Source organism: Cololabis saira, chromosome 7 (genome assembly GCF_033807715.1).
Source record: "Cololabis saira isolate AMF1-May2022 chromosome 7, fColSai1.1, whole genome shotgun sequence".
NCBI lineage: Eukaryota > Metazoa > Chordata > Actinopteri > Beloniformes > Belonidae > Cololabis > Cololabis saira.
Genome location: NC_084593.1, coordinates 22,801,977 through 22,821,509, shown reverse-complemented (window position 1 = coordinate 22,821,509; position 19,533 = coordinate 22,801,977). Strand labels below are relative to the sequence as shown.

The 19,533-nt window shown below is 40.8% G+C and overlaps 1 protein-coding gene across 2 annotated transcripts in view; it reads left to right on the top strand.

Annotated features, from left to right (window-relative positions):
- Nucleotides 1-19,533, top strand: part of atrx (ATRX chromatin remodeler) — a 41,925-nt gene that overhangs the window by 14,197 nt on the left and 8,195 nt on the right. Inside the window, exons 16-29 of one of the 2 annotated variants that reach the window (XM_061725093.1) lie at nucleotides 75-184; nucleotides 1,290-1,436; nucleotides 1,521-1,698; nucleotides 2,971-3,108; nucleotides 3,238-3,413; nucleotides 3,514-3,631; nucleotides 4,771-4,901; nucleotides 5,145-5,239; nucleotides 5,359-5,498; nucleotides 9,077-9,221; nucleotides 9,386-9,486; nucleotides 10,645-10,753; nucleotides 10,934-11,111; nucleotides 11,349-11,540. In XM_061725093.1, coding sequence (XP_061581077.1) covers nucleotides 75-184; nucleotides 1,290-1,436; nucleotides 1,521-1,698; nucleotides 2,971-3,108; nucleotides 3,238-3,413; nucleotides 3,514-3,631; nucleotides 4,771-4,901; nucleotides 5,145-5,239; nucleotides 5,359-5,498; nucleotides 9,077-9,221; nucleotides 9,386-9,486; nucleotides 10,645-10,753; nucleotides 10,934-11,111; nucleotides 11,349-11,540 — 1,958 coding nt within the window. Of the gene's footprint in view, nucleotides 1-74; nucleotides 185-1,289; nucleotides 1,437-1,520; nucleotides 1,699-2,970; nucleotides 3,109-3,237; nucleotides 3,414-3,513; nucleotides 3,632-4,770; nucleotides 4,902-5,144; nucleotides 5,240-5,358; nucleotides 5,499-9,073; nucleotides 9,222-9,385; nucleotides 9,487-10,644; nucleotides 10,754-10,933; nucleotides 11,112-11,348; nucleotides 11,541-19,533 lie in introns of both variants that reach the window. The other variant, XM_061725092.1, reaches the window with a different exon arrangement.

The window sequence follows — 19,533 nt, the reverse complement described above, 5'->3', positions numbered from 1 at the left end:
GGAAAACAAAACAAAAAAAAAATGGATCAATAAAACCTGTGCTCGTTCGAAGTCATCTTTGGGTTTTGTTTCAGGGGTGCAGTTCATGTGGGACTGCTGCTGCGAATCTGTGAAAAAGATGGAAAAGTCTAGTGGGTCTGGATGCATCCTAGCCCATTGTATGGGTCTAGGAAAAACTCTGCAGGTAAAAAGAGTTTGAGTGCACATTTATTTATTTTTAAAGTTTAGGGTCGAGATGCACCTTAAGAAGACTTTAGTGTCTGTTTCTCCCAGGAGTTGGCAAATAGATATATTTGACTTTCTTAAAAGAAAGTTTCCCAAGACAGAATGTTGTTTTTTTTCTTCTTTTTTTAAAAAAACTACTTAATGTGCTCTAAGGCAGTTATCCCCAACCCCCGGGCTGCGGCCCGGTACCGGGCCGTGGGTCATTTGGTACCGGGCCGCACAGAAGGAAAAAATAATTTCTGTAGCATCCCCGACTGATGATGGTTGACTCTCAAACTGATGGTTCACAATGTTTTTATTCCATGGATGTAAATACACTGCAAACACACCGTAAGAGCTATAAAGGAATAAAATGGTTAGTCTTTCTACATTCATATAAGTTTCATTTAACTTAAATACAGACCGACGCAGCTGCTTGCTCGGTCGGCAATAAAGCTACCGTTAACACAATACGTGAGCGACCAAACTCAAGCTGGACATAAATATGGCATAACATTTGCAAAGAAAACAAATCCTTATCATCCAGGTGCTTTTTGTGCCAGTTAGGCTCCACTTTAGCATTCCCGACACTTAGCAGACACATTTTCTACTGCCGTTAAACTTTTACCGTTAAAGTCAGAAGCGCCGGATATTTACAAGATCTCTGCGAGACGCCTTCAAAATAGAAGCACTAAATATCGGCCTCCTTAATATATAACAAATAAAATAAAAGCCTGGCTTTAAATAACGTTAATGAGAAAACAAACATAAAATCACATTTATAGAAATACTGATATTAAAGGTAATTTACAATTTCCATTTTGTTTTTTTTTCAAAAATGATTTTATTATAGCGAAAATACCAGTTTTTAGTGCCGATCTTGTCATTTTATTTAGTTTTTATCAGCTACACCTTTTAGATTGGGCCGTGTTATATTGTCAGACATTAAACCGGTCTGCGGTACAGAAAAGGTTGGGGACCACTGCTCTAAAGTATTCAGTATACCATAGTGATTTCCTTGAACTACCAAGTGCCTGCAAAGCTGCTTCATTTCGTTTAATTGTAGATCTCATTTTGTCCTCTAGGTGGTGACATTCCTCCATACATTGCTGCTTTGTGAGAAGCTTGATTTCTCCACAGCGCTGGTGGTCTGTCCTCTGAACACTGTGCTCAACTGGCTCAATGAGTTTGAGAAGTGGCAAGTAGGCTTTAAGGATGATGAGAGTTTAGAGGTAAGAAGTTTTCCTCCCAGCTTTTTATGCTCTTTCTGTTTGACAGCAGTGTTTTGGACAGTATGTATGTCTTGTGCTTTCCAGGTGACTGAACTAGCCACAGTGAAGAGGCCACAGGAGCGAGCTTACGCCCTCCAGTCATGGCAGGAGTCAGGTGGCATTATGATCATTGGCTACGAAATGTACCGAAATCTGACTCAGGGCAGGAACATCAAGAGCAAGAAGCTCAAGGAGACAATTCAGAAGACGCTTGTAGATCCAGGTACGCTCTTCTGTAATGTCTTGTGAAGTATAGCAGTTTTCTCTTTTTGTATTCACCAATTGTAGATCACACCACTGACTGGGGAAAACATTAAAATCCCAGCTGATCTTTTAAAATGCATAAATGTTCTGGTGCTTTAACCTATTGACCTTTCTTAATCAGTTTTTATTTATTGTGACTCCCTTACAGAAATAATTGTCCAGTTGAATCATACTGAGCTAGGATCCATTCCCAAACTGTCTATATTCCTGAATGTGTCTTTATTTCCAATTATAAGGAAGCGTTCGCATTTTGCAACTTAACTTTTCTAATGTGACCGACTGTTTCACCAAATCATCCAAAAGATTTGACACATTACAAACATCTTTCTGTTAACTTTTAAATCTGTGTGCCTGGGTCCAAAACTAACACCCACCCCAGTGCCAATGGTGGGTAAAATTTCTGTTTGGCTAGTACATTGCAGAGATTATTCACCTTACTGGCGGGTAAACGTTTTTAACCATAAGGCATTTTTTGATTAGAACCCTTCCATTATCACTGAATGAATAACGCATGTTTATCGCGTGCTTGGCCATGTAGACGCGGGGCCCATTATTGCCTCCCTGGCGCTTGAAGCCGAGGGGAGGGAAGACGTCTCAGGAGGCGTTATCGAGTGGTAGTACGTAACATGACGACCTGCGGTTTGGTCAGCCTCCCTGGCTTCACCAACATCAGAAGAGTTGGCGGATACAGGAGATGGAGCGGGTGGTGGATTTATGCTGAATACCAACAGGATTTGTGTAGTGTCTTAGCACAAGTATGGCCAGAAGTCTGCGTCTGCCACTCCTGCTGAGGCTCCTCAGTTTCTTGTCTTGCAAACCCCCGGTCAGCTCGCACGTTGCAGATTACGGTATTGTTATATGCTGATTTATGACGTCCACGGCTCTGAGGATGAGGAGCTCATGCACATCCTTGTCTTGTCATCAACGAATCCCACCCAAGACCCTGGCACTCTGCGTCAATTCTGTTTACATTAGTCCTGACCCGTGATTCAGTGTACCCTCTGAGGAATGTATGGAAAATGGAAATTAATGAATATGGAACATAAAAAGACAATTTATTATTCTGGCCGGAAAAAATGTGCTTGGCAAGTTGACTGGTACTTTTTATCTACCAGTCAACTTGGGTAGTGAGTCAAAAAGTTAATTTTGGAACCTTGTGTGTGCAATTTCAGCTGTGTTCTCTATCTAAATCTGTTTAAGAGAAAATTGTCCTTGTGTTCATTGTCACTAGGTCCAGACATCGTGATTTGTGATGAAGGTCATATCCTGAAGAATGAGGCTTCTGCTGTGTCCAAAGCGATGAACTCTATCAGGACGAGGAGGAGGGTTGTGTTGACTGGAACACCTTTACAAAACAACCTTATTGAATGTGAGCTTGATGTGAATAAATGCAGATGACTGTCATCTATAATACATCATCTGCTTTGATGTGGATGTCATAGTAAGGTTTTGTAGAGCTGTCAAAACTAAACTGTCTCTCTTTTTCCTCTGCCTGCAGACCACTGCATGGTGAACTTCATCAAGGAAAACCTGCTTGGGTCAGTTAAGGAGTTCAGGAACCGTTTCATTAATCCCATTCAGAACGGCCAGTGTGCCGACTCGACTCCACAAGATGTCCGGATTATGAAAAAGAGGGCTCACATTCTCTATGAGATGCTGGCTGGCTGTGTCCAGGTAAAATATCTTTAAAGCACTTAGCTCCACTTCTTTTTGAGACTCCCTTCTATCTTTTTTTTTTTTGTGCTCCTAAAACAATTATTTCCACTGTCCACAGAGGAAAGATTACACAGCCCTCACCAAGTTCCTGCCACCCAAACATGAGTACGTGTTGTCAATCCGAGTGACTCCACTCCAGTGTAAGCTCTACAGACACTACTTGGAGCACTTTACAGGTGAGAACCATGCTTCAATTAGACCTATTTAATTTATTTTGTGCAGAATCTTTTTTCTTTCTGTATGTGTATTATGAACATCTGGACCTCCAGGGGCTGCTATTAAAGCTTTTCCAGTGTTACGTCCAGTACCAGGTTTAGCCTATTTCTAAACGGAATACAATAGATATTATAATTATAATTGAAATACAATAATACAAAGCATTTATGAGGAGCCCTGGTTGTCTTAAATGTTCTCTTTACTGGATGTCACTTACAGAGATAGGGATTTCAGATAAACTGAAGGCTTTTCTGGTGCTGTAAGTCATTTTGTGGACCTTCCTGTCAGAATGTGTGTGTGTGTGTGTGATCTCGCGTTGCGCCCGAACCTCGTCCACGTCGAGAATTTTCCTCTTTTTTTTTTTTAGGACAAGCCGTTCTGATGCCTGGTTTTAAGCCCAGTTTCCCACGTTTCTCCCTAATGAAGAGCTCTGGGAGAGAGGGAGTAGAGGGTGTGGGGTTTAAAAAAAAAAAAAAAGAAGGGGGGTGGGTGCATAAAGGAGAGGGGGGGAGAAATCTAGGAGGAGTGGGGGCCAGAGGTTTTACACCAAAACAAAGAACAAGAGAGCTGGTATGTGGGGGGGATTGCTGGTATGTGCTATGGCTCATTAGGCCAGGTTGTCCACAGTACGCAATGCTGATGTTGTGGCTGTGGACCTCCACAGTGGTGTCTTTAGACCAAAGCCCTCTGAGTTAGAGTTGAAATGGCCATAACTCCTGGCTTATTTTGCCTCTGCTTACATAAAACCTCCTGTAACTTCTGACCTTCTTAAAGTTGAGACAAATTGTGGAGCTTGAACATAACATTTTGGCAACTGCCGCTCACTTGAGGAAGGAGATGATTGAACAGGTTTAACGGCCAGGATGGGGCACTTATGTAGACTTGATGGCTTTTATTACGTTTCTGCATTGCTGTCAGAAGAATGGTTGAAATGTTTCAAATTGACCAGCGAAAGGTGCTGAGGGATAAATACCAAGGTTTAATGATGATTACTTCATGTTCTCTAAAATCATCTGTATGTGTGAAGAGACTGAAAGCATGCCGTAAATAGTCGAGCACACATCCATCCTCTTGCTTACACTTTCTTCTTCGTCTGCAGGTGTGGGGAATGCTCTGGAAGGGGGCCGGGGCCGTGCGGGAACAAAACTCTTCCAGGATTTCCAGATGCTCAGCAGAATTTGGACCCATCCCTGGTGCCTTCAGCTGGACTACATCAGTAAAGAAAACAAGGTACGTCTGGGGAAGATGAGACTAAACCACACTAAACTCTTTAACTCACAGACTGGGAATATATGAGTACAGATCACACATATTGTGGGAAAATGATAGAAATGTAACGCTTGACAGATCAAGTGTTAGGAGAGAACATATGCAAAATCCTCCTGCAGCCGAACATTCACGTCATGCATCATTTGATTGTCCTGCAGTGTATCACCACACACACGGGCCTCACACAAGTGTGTCTTCTTGCAGGGTTACTTTGACGAAGATAGCATGGATGAATTCATCGCCTCAGAAACAGACGAATCCTCCATGAGTATGACATCTGAAGACGAGAAGGCAAAAAAGTAAATTCAGATTTTCTTTTTTTTCCTTTCTGCATTTATACTGAGATTACCTCATTTAACTGCTCCTCTCTCAGATCTTTAACTCCACCTGTCTCCTCTGCGTTCCACATTTGTAATAGGAAAAAGAAGCAGGCAAAAGGGAAAAAGAAGGGCTCCGATGACTCGGACAGTGATGACGTAGAGGTCATAAAGGAGTGGAACACCAGCTCTCGTGGCAAGAACGGAGAAGGACGAAACAGAGCCGAGCCTGTGGAGGAGCGTAAGTTCAATCATGGTTGCCTCAACATGATACTAAGCGTACAAAAAGATCTGCTATAAACGAGGCTTGTTTCCCTATACTGTTGTCCATATTTTTTTTTTTTAATATGAAATTCTGATCTTCAAACACTGAATAGATTGTCATAGCATTTGGGCCAAGTAGCTAGCACAGTTAAACTCTTTCCCACAAACTGAGTGTATGATCAAACATCAACCGCTGCTCTGCAGAAACTCGGGAGTTCAACAAAGTAAGCCTGCACACTATTTAAATATTATGTCCGTGGTGTGCATATGCCGGATTCCCTACTTAGATTTGGTGGCACAAGCAGAATATATGGCTACATTCAACAATTTAGTTGACCAAAACACATCAGCGTTCTTGTAATGCTGATCAGTATTTGCTCGGGGGTCACACTCTGGGTCTCTTAAAAGCACCTCCAGATAATTTGTATTGCAACAGATGCTATATAAATTAATAAAATTGAATTTATGTAGCCCAAAATAGATGTATAGTTGTTAACTAGGGCTGGGCGATATGGCCTTTTATTAATATCTCGATATTTTTAGGCCATGTCACGATACACAATATATATCTCGATATTTTGCCTTAGCCTTGAATTAACACTTTGATGCAAACAATCACACCAGTATGATAATTCTATATGTCTACATTAAAACATTCTTGTTCATACTGCATTAATATATGCTCATTTTAAACTTTCATGCAAAAAGGGGGAATAAGTCAAATTTACCAAAACTGTATTTATTAAACAGTTACTAAGCAGTGAGTGGCACAAACATAAAAAGTGTCATTTCAAAATAGAAAGTGCACGTTGCATCTGACTCCCCGTCTGAAGAACATCTGCTAAGAACATGTTCTGGTCCTGGTAAAACCAGGTGAAACCTGGTTTTACCAGGATGACCAGGTTTCACCTGGTTTTACCAGGATGAGCTGCTCTGAGCAGCAGGGGCCCCTTAGAGCACCTTTATATTAAATTGTAGGTGCAGGGACTGCAATGTTTCATCCTCTCCTTCTTTACTTTGCATCACTTTCACTTATTGTTAGAAATATTACGTCATATAGTCTTGTTTGACTTTGTTTCGATGATAGTGATTGATTTCATGTGGCCACATTTAAGCTGGAAGAGAAAAGCCTGAATTATGGTTTCGCGTTAAATCGATGCAGAACCTACGGCGAAAGGTACGCGGTGATGCGCACTTACACCGTAGGTCTGCGTTGGTGTAACGCAGAACCATAAATCAGCGTGAAGGCTCGGCTGCGCGTGTCGCGCTGAGCGGCTCCTCGGCCCTCCGGGGAGCCGTGCGAAGAGAAAACATCCCTCCCGTCTTTACTAAACCGGTTTGCTTTTAAAAGAGTCCGCCGCGTGTAGCAACCGCGCAGATGAGCTCACGGCGCAAACAGAGCTAGTTTGGGAAAGTTAAAGCGGGGTGGAAGTGACCGGCGGTCCCGGACAGCAGCGCCGACACCCGCAGCTGGTCGGGGGCCAATGATAATGCACACACGACAGCACGTGACTGACGTGTGTAACAGGGTGCGCTTGTTTTATGTCTCAGAGAAGGAGAGACGAGACGAGAGAGTGAGAAAAGTCTGTCATTTAATGCCCGGGGCTAAAAGCAAAACGCGTGAAAATGTATACTCTAATATGCACGATAGTCATTTTGTACATCGCAGAGTAGAAGCAGAGATACATCGGCTATACTCGATATATCGCCCAGCCCTATTGTTAACTATATTATATGTCTTTGGTTCCAGGGTGTATACTAACCACATAATGATTACTGGTAATTACTTTCTTGACACATTTCTTTTTGGATTGACTCATGGTAAAATTACGCTGATAACTAAGACGGATCATGGCTGTTCAAGTGGCTCACACATGTTTTCCCTTTCATTTAAGAGATGCAGTACTACTTCATTCAAGCGAGGTAGTTGACATACGTAGTGCTGCAGTCAACCAAAAAGGACGATCAAGTAGCTGTTATTATTATTTTAATGGTCAAAATAAGTAAACACTGTTGCTGTTATTTTTTTTTTTGGTCACATTTATAAAAAGGGTATTGCCTATTTTGTATCCATTTGTTTTGTGATGACTATGGTAACGTGAGAATCATAGGTTTTTAGTTGATTTTTAAAATCCTATTTATTAGTTTGTGTACCTTGTTTGCATTTCTTCTGACTGATAATATTAATTGATTTAAGGGTGCTTTCACACCTGTGGCCCGTTTGTTTTGTTCCGATTCAGGGGCTAAATCGATACAGTTTTGTTTCTCGTTCGTGGCGTTAGTGTTCACAAGGCAAACGTCTGTATCGGTTCAAAGCTGATAACAAATGCCATGCGCGAACCAGCTGTTCTCTCATTGGTCAAATTAACGGGGAAGGAGTTTCCTCTTCCGCACCCCGGGATAAACAACCCGCCCCTTTCAGCGCAGCCCGCAGCCGCCGGTTTTAGGCTGATTTATGGTTCTGCGTTACACCAACGCAGAGCATACGTCGTAGGGTACGACGTAGGCTCTGCGTCGATTTAACGCAGAACCATAATTCAGGCTTTACCCATTCATTTATGTGTGCTCGGCGCAAAGAGGAGCACAGCTGCGGGCGAGAGGCGCCTGCCGCAGGGTTTGCGCTGCGCAAACCCTGCCCGAATTGAAAATGTTTTAATTTCACCGTGCCGCGCTGGGACGTCCAATAGGAGAGAAGGTGGTGGAGGCTGCGCCGACTCGTCTCCTTGCGCCGCGGCAGCACATACACAATGAATGGAGTTGTATCGGTTGCTGTGTCGATTATGTTCTCACTACAAATAAAAAAAAAAATGAACCGCTTCACGTCTCGAATGGAATCGAGCCGAGAACCACCTCGAGGTGATCTCGGCTCACTTGTTTTGTGCTGTTTCAGAGCGCGATTGCTGTGTTCACATATACCAAACATTCCGATCTTTAGGGGGAAACGTTCCCTGTTCCGGAACAACTACTCCAAACGGGACAGGTGTGAAAGCACCCTAAATTGGGTGACCTTTGCATGGAGGCATTCTGACTGTTGATTTTGACTCATTGCAGCTTGTATAACATTGTGTATTTAACTTGGTTGACTTCGGTGTGAATCTCATCTGTGACTTGCCACACTTGGGACTAGAAGGACATTATAGCTTACATAGTGAGAGATAGCCATATAATTTTTGGAATTTAAACCATTGTCTTTTATAATAAGCATCCAGTCATCTGTATTCCAGTATCAAATATGGTCTGAGGAGCAGTTGCGTCTGGTCAACTTTGGTCTTGAAAATGGGCTGTCGAAGAGGAAAAATTATATTTACCCAGTATAACTATGTTTTTTGAGTATTTGTTTTTTAATATTCTGCCAAATGTTTCTTCTGTTATAATAATCTGTCTAGTCTTTGAAAAACAGAATTTAGTATGTCTCTCTTACCGTGTTAGACCCCAATGGTAGCTCTAACAACCTGAGTACAGAGAGTGTGTGCTGAGTGAGTCCAGCAGCCATAAGTTGCAGAAGACTGCACTGTCTGTATGGGATTAATCATGAACTTTCTGTATTACAAGCAGCGCGTGGCGGGCCAGCGAGTCCCTGCTCTGCTGACTGGCATAAGGAGTTTGTTACCGAGGCTGACGCTGAGATCCTGGAACACTCTGGGAAAATAACGCTCCTCTTTGAGATCATGCGTATGGCTGAGGAAGTAGAAGAAAAAGTGTAAGTATGCTTTTTTTTTTTTTTTTTTTTTTTGTACAGTGTCCAAGTAAATCCATGTTCAGCGTTCCTAACAGTTGGCAGTGCTTTCAGAAAAAGGATTTTAGTTTATTGGCTTGGCAGTCATGTAGCTGTTAAATAGCATCACTGCATCTTTTTGTCTTCAGGTTGGTCTTCAGTCAGTCTCTCATCTCTTTGGACCTGATTGAAGACTTCCTCGAGATGGCTTGCACAGCTAAAGATGAAAACAAGGTCTCTCCATACAAAGGTGGGTTTTGGTTGCGTCTTTAGGTGCTTTAGGACTAAACTCTGCTCTGAGGGTTGTGTATGGGGAATGGCTGGCAGGAGGACAACATAGGAAAGCTGACGTGATGTGGCATCCACAGAATGGGTAGGGAATCAGCAAAACACTGACAAATTTGCTCAACAAATCCTTTTCTTTATTGTCGCTCGAGTCCTTTATCTGCCCTTTTTAGTTTTTTAGTGGCTAATCTTGAGAAATGTACAAATGTAATCAATCTTCGTACAACTCCATGGTTTTGACCAAACGGCGCACAGTTGCATGGCTCACCTCACGCTAGGAGAGCTCATATTCTGAAGAAGGCACCAAAGAGACCCTAGAAAAGATGTTTTATTTATTACAATTGACTGTGGCCTGTTGTTGAGACACAAATCACAAGGGGAACGTCCAATGGTGGTAAGAACGGGTTCCTGGGGTCTGAAAGTGGTCCAAATTCACCTGTTGACAATATAACTTCTATATAATCTGTAATCTAAGTCCATTATAATGGACCAGCTACTGTCTGAAATTGTGAAGCAACATTTTTGCGCTGTAATCCTTAAAACTATGAAGCTCTGGGTGACATGTTGGTTCTTTTTTCTTTTCCATGTGAACTTTGTTGAAAGTTGAAGTACTTTAAAAGAGATGCACGTTTCAGACTTTTAAGACATCCCACATGCAACATGTATTATCCTACACGCTGATGTGCTTATTACCCTTAAAGACTTGCACACACATACACATTGCCGCTGGTGTAAGGTCATGTTCCTAATTAAACTTCAGCAGCTGTTTTTGCTTTCATTTTGAAAATGATTAGACCTTGACTTTTTATTCCACAAAAATGTTTGCTCAAGGGTTTGTAATTTGTAATGAAAAGATCACAGTGGTTTAATTGGAAACATACTGAAATGTTGGTTATAAAGGCTGGTGGGGGAGTTGGCCATCTTGAAGGCTAAACACGGCTGGCCTCTAACCAACACAACCATCTATCTGCTGTCTGCTAATACCCAAACTAAGTCCTTTTGACAAGGAAAAGACTGAGTTGATGGGGACTTGGGCTTTTAAAGATTTCTTGGGGCTTAGGTGGTGATGACTTGTCAAAGCTGATCTTTTCTTTTTTCTTTCTTTGTAACTGGTTTTGTGAAGGTGAAGGCAAATGGTACAGAAACATCGACTACTATCGCCTCGATGGCTCCACCAATGCTCTTACCAGGAAGAAGTGGGCTGAAGAGTTTAATGACACCAGTAACATAAGGTACACTAATATGTTTATATATGTTGTGGGTTTTTTTTGTATGAAACAAACCTAAAACAATCAGGCAAAATTTGAGAAGAATGAAGCATGACACTTCAACGCAAAAATATAACCACATAAACTCCTGAAAAACATTGTTCTTCCTGACACTCCCCCTCTCTTTACGACATTCCTAAACAGAGGCCGTTTGTTTCTTATATCGACTCGAGCTGGTTCACTCGGCATCAATCTGGTGGCAGCCAACAGGGTGATCATCTTCGATGCTTCCTGGAACCCCTCGTATGACGTCCAGAGTATTTTCAGGGTGTACCGCTTTGGCCAGATTAAACCGGTCTATGTCTACAGGTTCCTCGCACAGGTAATTCCCACCACCCTCATTGGAATGTTGAGCAGCAATCAAGCAATCGGGTTTTGTAACTGTGGTTTTCATGATTTGTGATCCTCATGATTTGGTCAGCAAAGTCATTCATTTGTTTCACTTAATATTTTAACATAACACTTTTTGTTATACATTTTTAAGTCATGGACCTAATTACTATTAATAAGGCTGTTTTATTTCCTCTCCCTTTCCTCTTATTTTATTTTCATCTTTCAGGGTACAATGGAAGAGAAGATTTATGAACGGCAGGTAACCAAGCAGTCTCTTTCATTCCGCGTTGTGGACCAGCAGCAGATCGAGAGGCACTTTACAATGAACGAGCTTGCTGAACTGTACACCTTTGAGCCGGACCTGCTGGATGATCCCTCCGAGAAGAAGAGCAAGAGAGCCACACCTATGCTTCCCAAGGTAAACATACCATACTGCTGAGCCAAGCATCTTTTTCTGAAATTATATTTGATATAAATTAGTCATGTAATTGGGCTATGATGGCCTATTTAACTTGGACTTCGTGGTTTTCTTTAGCCTGATCCCTGCAGGAATTGCAGATAAACAGGGTGAAGCCCATTAAAACTAGTTCTGTACCTCAATAAACATGGCACAAAATGGCAAGCCTATTCTTGAGCCATGAGAATGTTCCTCCTTTTGAAGTTTAGCACTTAAGTTATAAGCTGTTATTTGGACTAAATGCCAGCTTGTATCCTGCTCAGCCTATCGAGGATCTTTATATTTATTTTTGTTTCCTTTCATAATCCCAGACTCGGCTCCTCTCATCTTAATGCAGGTGCTATGTCACTATTTTGGCCCCCTGAGGTTTAATAAGAAGCCAAAGCCCTTACATGGGCCATCCAACCCAGCACAGCTGCATAGATCTTTCTGTTTACCGCTATTTACTAAATAGTCTTCTCATTGCAACACTGCTGCTATAAACCTGCAGTCCTTTTTTTTTCCTTTTCTTTTTTTTTTATTCATTCCTTGCCATCTTTTATTTCTCTGTTGATCTTTGAACAAACTCCCTTCCTATATCACTCTTTCCCTTTTTCAGTGTCTGGATTTATCCAGCTCTGCTTCTTAAGTGGTTTTAGCCTTCTGTTTTGGTTTAACCTGAGTTACTTTAGAGAAGTCTGTAAACACAATGGATGAAAAAACTCTGTAATAATCCAGCTTGTGTGCTCCGTCATTGGACAGTTCAAAGGACTCTAGGTTGATTCATATGAAACCATATTACTTTTTACCCAATCTAAAGATTTTTCTTTTACTTTTGATTTCATTGCATTATCTTTATATTCCTTCTTTTTCTCAACAAATGCATCGGCGTGGAGTACTGAGAATTTTCATTTTTCTCTCTCCTGTCACCAAGCACATAGCAGTTTGTCCAGCCTGGATGGGAAAAAATAAGGCACAAAGGAATAACAACTGAAATATTTTGGACAGCAAACTTAAACCCAACACTTGGAGCATGCCCACTGCCATGAAGCTAAAAATAAAGCAAGTGGAGCACAATGCCAAGAGCCTGTGTTATCTTTACCGCTTGATTAAGTTGCTGTCTGCAGAGGTTTCTCATTGTTAGGACAACAGAATTGACATCTCAGACCTTTAACTAAATCAGAATCGCCCAAAACAATTGCAGCTGGTACATCTCTACTATTGATGTGATCCTTATTTCTACTCTCTGCAGTGTAAACATAGTGTGAACTTCATCTTACTTTTACAGTAGTACATGAACAGGTAAGTCAGCGGGTAACTGATATGATTTGTCTAAACTGTGTTGCCTCATCATAGTCTTCTTTAATGAGCCCAGTGACATTTATGTGACATGGTTTTAAAGGGGGTTGACAGGCTGACAGTCCTCTTTAACAGCACACCCTGCTGTGGCCAGTGGGTTAACGGTGATGTGGCACTACGACTTCAGTACAACGGAAGGAATTTGCCATCTGGAATGTGAAGATGAGTCAGACGCCCTCATCAGAAAGGAAGGATTTAGACTACAATGGACTAGCTTTTTTTTCTTCACACAGGAGAAGTGGCGTTAAATCAGCTAGAGATGTTAGATGTCCTTAGGAATTTGGGCCAGAAGAGGTCAAAGAGGTTGCTTAAATACCCATTTCTTTTCTTTCTCTATAATGTTGTTAGTGTTGACCTCTCTGTTCTTCGCCGTCTTTGACTTCTTTTTTTTTTATTTTATTTTTTTATTTCAAGAAAAAGTCAGTAATTTACACTAAGTCAGAATTTTAAGTTTCTTTTATAAAGGTTTTTGTGGTATTAGTGGCCTTTTATTGAGAAAGCCTGCTCGAGGACTATAGCTTCTACAAATGATGCCAGCTCAACCCATTGAGCTATCCAGGGCCAGAATTTTAAGTTTCTAAAATCTGACTTTATACAATCAAAAAATTGTATAGTAAAAATGAACAATTTTGTTGGTGCTACACATACGTTGTAACAAGCACCCATCCTTGCTCCAAGTCATTTACAACAAATTTTTCAATATAACCTAGTTCTTATAAATGACATATCAGTATTCGCCCCAAAACATCAGCATATGAATATTTTTCATCCATAATGCCCAGTCCTAGTTTTGCTTTACAACCAGATACAATTCAGCATCTCTTTGGTTTATTTTATGGCTCTTCTTATTAATTATTTTGGGATAGTCGTTAACGTATAGCAGATTCAGTATTAATATAACTGCGGTTACCTTTTGCATCACCTCTCGGTATCGGCTCTCTTGTTCCCTTTGTGCTTCTTGTGTCTGGTGATGGGCATGACCAGTTTTTCACTGTAATGAATCACTAGAATCAGTTCATTTAAAAAAAATCTGTTTACTAAATCATTCAGTGCTTGATCTGAACTCTTAATGCGTACCAGATTCCCTGAACAGCGATTCAACACAAACGCACATTAGTCCTTTTTTAAAATATTGACATTATAAAAACTGACATTCTGTAAAACATTTGCTTGTCTTTAACTGTTCAGGTTAAAGTCTATCAAAACGTTGACTGTTAGCTATTAGTGTGTTCAGTTAGATGCTACATAAGTACTGTAGGTTTTTATCTTTCACACTTTCCTGCAAAATTATTCAGTTTTCTAAAATTGTAATCCCATTTTATTCTTCCACTTGTATTTTTTTCTCATGTTCCCTCTGCCTTCTTCATTACCCACGTCATCTTTTTCCCGCCATCTTCAAGAGCATCTGTTGTTACGATTCAGCACTTGTCGTCCAAATGTTCAAAGAGTTCCGTGGAGTTGCTTTTTGTTTTGTTTTGTGTTTTGTTTTTTTTCTTTCTCTCCCTCTGGCCTCCCCTGCATGATGAAGGGTCATTATTTTAAACCCTCTCTTAAACATGTCTCTTTGCTCTTCAGAAAATCTAATTGGAGACAAAGGAAGCAGGCACACATCCCCTTAATGACAAAGAAGGACCTCGTAGCCCAGACATGAGCTCCTGACAATCCCCACCCACCCTGAGATACTTTTACCTACTCTCCGTTCATCATAGTTGTCTTTACCATCTAACATGCTGCCACATGTGCAGCAAAAAGTTCCAGTGGTAGACTTGGGAAAGTTTTTTCTTTTTTTTTTTTTTTTTTTTTTCAACTCAACTTTGCCATGCTCTCAGCAAATGTGGCAGCATTGCACATTGTCAGTCAAACAGGCATGCTGGGAGCATTCTTCTGTGTACTTGCTCTCAGCAGGTGATGGCTGCAGTGGCCATTACGTTCTGACAGGAACACTTAAACGCTGTGAGCAGGCTGCACTCGACCAGCAGCACAGACAGGAGCAGATTGGAGCAATAAACCACACCATGCCTGTCTCATTATGGATAGGAAGTCACTTTGACCTTAAAGGAAAATCCTCCCTTAAATACTTTTTAAGCAGTATATCAGTTATCAGTGGATTACAGGAGTTATTTGGTAATGGGAGTATTGTAAATTATTTTTTTGTGCACCCACCCTTAACTAGCCCTGTCAATTTCTACTGGGCTAAGTGGTTCCTTACACTTCCCAGAATGCTTTTTCCCCCAGCTCTGAGAACATGCCTGATCTTGTTGCGTTTCAGGTGGAGAGAGCACTAATGATAGTAACGGCAAGAAACCGAGCTTTTACAGGTGAGAAAAAGCAAGAGGTGGTGTTGACCTTTGTTGCTTTCTGCACAGTTGGGACTGTCTGTGGAGACTCGAATTACATTTAGTTGGTGTTGGAGGGCAAAAAAATGAATTATTATGTTAGAATTGAATTGTACTTTTTAAAATTCATTTAAATATCTCGCTCCAACTGAAATTTGCACTACTCAAATTCCCGAAAGTCAAACCAATGTATCCTGGAAAAGAAGTTTGTGGCCAATTACTTGTATTTATTTCCTATCTAATGTTTCCATCAACCTTTCTAAAGGACAGCTTCAAAATCCTCTTCTTTTTTGGTGGGAACGGTTACATTTGAAATAAACAACTCTTTTCTTTCTCCACTTTTCATCTTTATCTCGTCTTTATCCGTTTTAGGTCATTTTAAGAAACCGATCCCCCTTTTTTTTTTTTTTTCTTTTTTTTTTTTTTTTTGTTTGGGGGACATTCTTCTGTGCGGTGTCATTGAATTCTTCTAAATTCCTGATCTACCATCAACTCAATCTTGGAGCCTGTTGTGATCTCTTACGGAAACAGACCCCCCCTACTGCTGCTAGCTGAGGCTTGCTTTTATAGGAATGTGTTCTGTTTATTGTCTTTTTTCCAACCTTTTGTGACATATGTGACTTTGTTTCTTTGTTAGATGACTGACAGCTGGATAAGCCCTTGAACTTGTTCATAAGAACTGGAGGGTGTAAAGAAAATTAATGTAGGGGTTTCCTTCTGATGTGAAGAGCAGCACTCATGTTTCATTGCATTTCTGCAACGAAACTGTTAATAGCAGGCCAGTGGAGTTATGCGTGTCGCTGGTGTGCAGCTGGTGGACCGGGAGTTTTGACTGGCTCTGTTTAAGTATTACAGATATCTCAGACTTGCATTCCTCTTGGCCCACTTAGTTGCTATGGTTAATGCACCTGTGCATCAAGAGCAGTTTCTAGCAGACTAAGCCATTTGAACCCATTCAAACACTTCTAGGCAATCTAAGAAAATGTTTGCTTTAAATGAGCTTTTTGTTTTGTTAATTTTTATGCTGTGATGTTAAGAGGAAGGAAAAAACTAATTGTTCGGTTTACTGATTTTTATTGGATCTTTATGGTGCGATACAATCAAAATTGAGTTTTTCCCTTGATGTCTTTCAACAAAACTGCGATGGTGGTTGTTAACAGAGTTCAGGTTTTCTCTGTGGCAATCATTAGAATGGATTAAAAAAAAACAAATCGATGTAGAAGAATACTACATCAGTTTCTCTACATGTTAAATGTTCATTTACAGTTGAGGAAATTGTATTAAATCGGTTGTCAAACTGAAAGTACCTGATAACATAGATTGGGGGGAGAAGTATCCTGCCAGGAAATATTTTATTGCATTTGGTGAAAAACATGTTGCTGCCAAGTAGTAAAGTCTATGAGGCCCACTTATGTTGACTCCTAAGTTTTCATCTGTGTGATGTGTGAGAGCTGCTGAGTTTAAAACTGCTTTGTGGTGCTGGAAGATTAGCAGTTTTCATAATTCATACACGTTTCTGGCTTGAAGATAAATTGTTCATGCGATGGATAGGAATGGGCGATATTTTACCGTTCACGATATACCGTCAAAAAAGTTCCCCACGGTAAGAATTTGTCATCTCGCGGTAAAAACGATAAATTCCTGTTGGTGACGTTTTTGTGTAAATCTGATTTATGGTTCTGCGTTACGTAAATCGACGCACAACGTCGGAGGGAGGAAGGAAGGAAGGAAGGAAATGAGCCAGAAAGAAAGAAAGAAAGAAAGGAGCCTCAAAGAAAGAAAGAAGGATAAATTCCTGTTGATGACGTTTTTATGTAACAAACATGGCGGATCTGAGAGCGAGGAGTCATTACAGTTTTGCAGTACAGGTGTACTAATTTAATTGGTTTTTATTAATTCAATTTAATTGGTGTAGTTTAGTAGCATTTAGTTTTATTTTAGAGCAGTGTTTTGGGGGCTCCAAAGACTGAATGTGGTGATAGATTTATAGTTACAAAGGTGGAGTTGAATTGGTATTTTTTTTATCGTTATCGGGATAAATGCCAGAAATTATCGTGATACATTTTTTAGTCCATACCGCCCATCCCTAGCGATGGATGAAATCCTCTTTTGATTGATCCAGAACTTATGTATTTTCTTAGTCTTGTTTTACGTTTCCCACAAGCTTCCTGTTCAGATTACTTTTTTTTTTATCTTCAGATCCCAGATTATGTACGCAAAAGTAAGATCTTACTGTCTAAACTGAAAGTCATATTCAGACGTGTTCTGCCACCTCTGCCATCTGGACAAACCCAGACAAAAAAATAAAAAGCAAAACATCATACAGTCCGGTTGAGTTGGGCCATTTAGCACCTTCTCTGAGAGCTTTTGCCCACCCACTGTCGTCCACCTTCCCCTTCCACTGCAGTCAATTGATGGGCTTCATCATGCATGTCCATGAGGATGACAATAGCAAAGGTCAGGTTACCTACGATCATTAGTGCTGCCTCGGGACACACAAATGCAACACTCCAGGGTAGAAGATGGACCGGACCACCCCAGAGCCATTGCTTGTGAGGATTACTTGAATATCCCAGAATGCACCATTTTCTGGGGGGGGAGTGTCTGTACTGTCATTTGACCTGCAGCTTCACTGACCCGCGTCCCAGGCAAATGTAAGAAATGAAAAAAGAAAAATCAGTCCTAAACAGGAAAAAAACTAGTTTCCAAGAATGGCAACGTCATGACAGAAAATCTGATTTCTCAGCGTTGAACGTGACTTATTTTTGTGTGGGTTCACCCACATAACCACTGGAGCTGTTTTTACTTTCGCTACTTTGTCAGATTTGGTTTTCAGATCTGTTAAAACTATACAGATTGTTGCATCTTTACCACTGTCAATGTTGGCATTGACTGTGGCTCTTGTTTGACCCATTGCCCACCTATGTTGGAAGATGAAACCATGATAACTGGCTTTTTCTCCCAGTCAGGCCACCAGACTCCACTGTGCTTTTATGTCCTAATTAGAGGGTAAAGCAGCAGTCGAGTCCCTGGCTGTGCCGCTGCTTCGAAATGTTTGGTTCTTCAGGGGTGGCCTGGTTTTGTCATGATTGAGAGTGATGGCTGGGAAACATAAACACATGTCAATGAAGAGCACAAGTGGGTCCAGGATCCAAGTTTTAGAAGCGGTGGTTTACTGGGGAGAAGCTCTGCATCCGAGTCTGCTCTTGCACTCAGTCCATCTCTGCGAGACTGTGGAGCCCCTCCTCCCCAGATGGATCCAGTTTACTTGGTAAAGCTTTGCAATCAATGCTTAATTTCATGGTTTCATGTATTAGCACCTCCCCCCCAGTCTAAGGGATTATTATTATTTTTTTTTTCCACATTTGTTCACGCTGTCATTGTTCAAAGTGAGATGATTGAGGGGAGGAGGGCAGAGCCCCTCTGGGAGACGAAGGTAAATGAGGCAACTTCTGTGTGACGTTGGTTCCAGATCGCAGGCTTCCAGTTTAATGTAAAGCTACGTCGGGAGAAGCAAAAGTGAAACGGAAGGAGAGTGATGTTTTCAGTCACAGTGCAGACATGGAAACTAAAGTTTCCAAAAAAAAAAAAATTCTTTGGTGTGATTTTTAAGCATTTCAACAAAGTGAGAAGTGTTGCTCTGGTTACTCGGTATGAATACAAGTTGTCAAAATAATTAGAGTATAAAGACAGTAGTGACAGTTTTGGAGAGTATCTTTTGTTGTCTGTGCACTTTGTCACTTTGAAAGCAGAATTATTTGTTTTCAGCCTCATATTTCACCGCTGCCCCTCAAAGCTATCCTCACACTTAAACTTCCTGCTTTAAAACTGTGTCTGCACAAGGGCTGCACGATTCTGGACAAAATGAGAATCACGATTTTTTTGCTTAGAATTGAGATCACTCTCATGATTCTTTTCCAATATAAGATTTATTGCACTTATTACTTTAACTTTGCAACAGCTGAACAAAAATATAATAACAATAAACATCTCTTGTCTTCTTTACACAAACCTTTGAATAATTTAAACAATAATAACAATTTTGAACAATATTTGTTCCTCCCTGAGTTGAACACCCTTTCAGAAAGGGGACTTGTAACAGATCCTGTAGTTCTGAGGCAACAAATGATTCCTCTGGCTGGGATGAACCCCCCATTGCCTTTTGCTGCTATTAAGAAGCTGCCGATACAAAAGGTAAACGTTACAAAAAATATGATGGTGCCTGATAAAAGACTGGCATCAACTTTGTAACAGCTGACATTGAACATAAAAAAAAATAA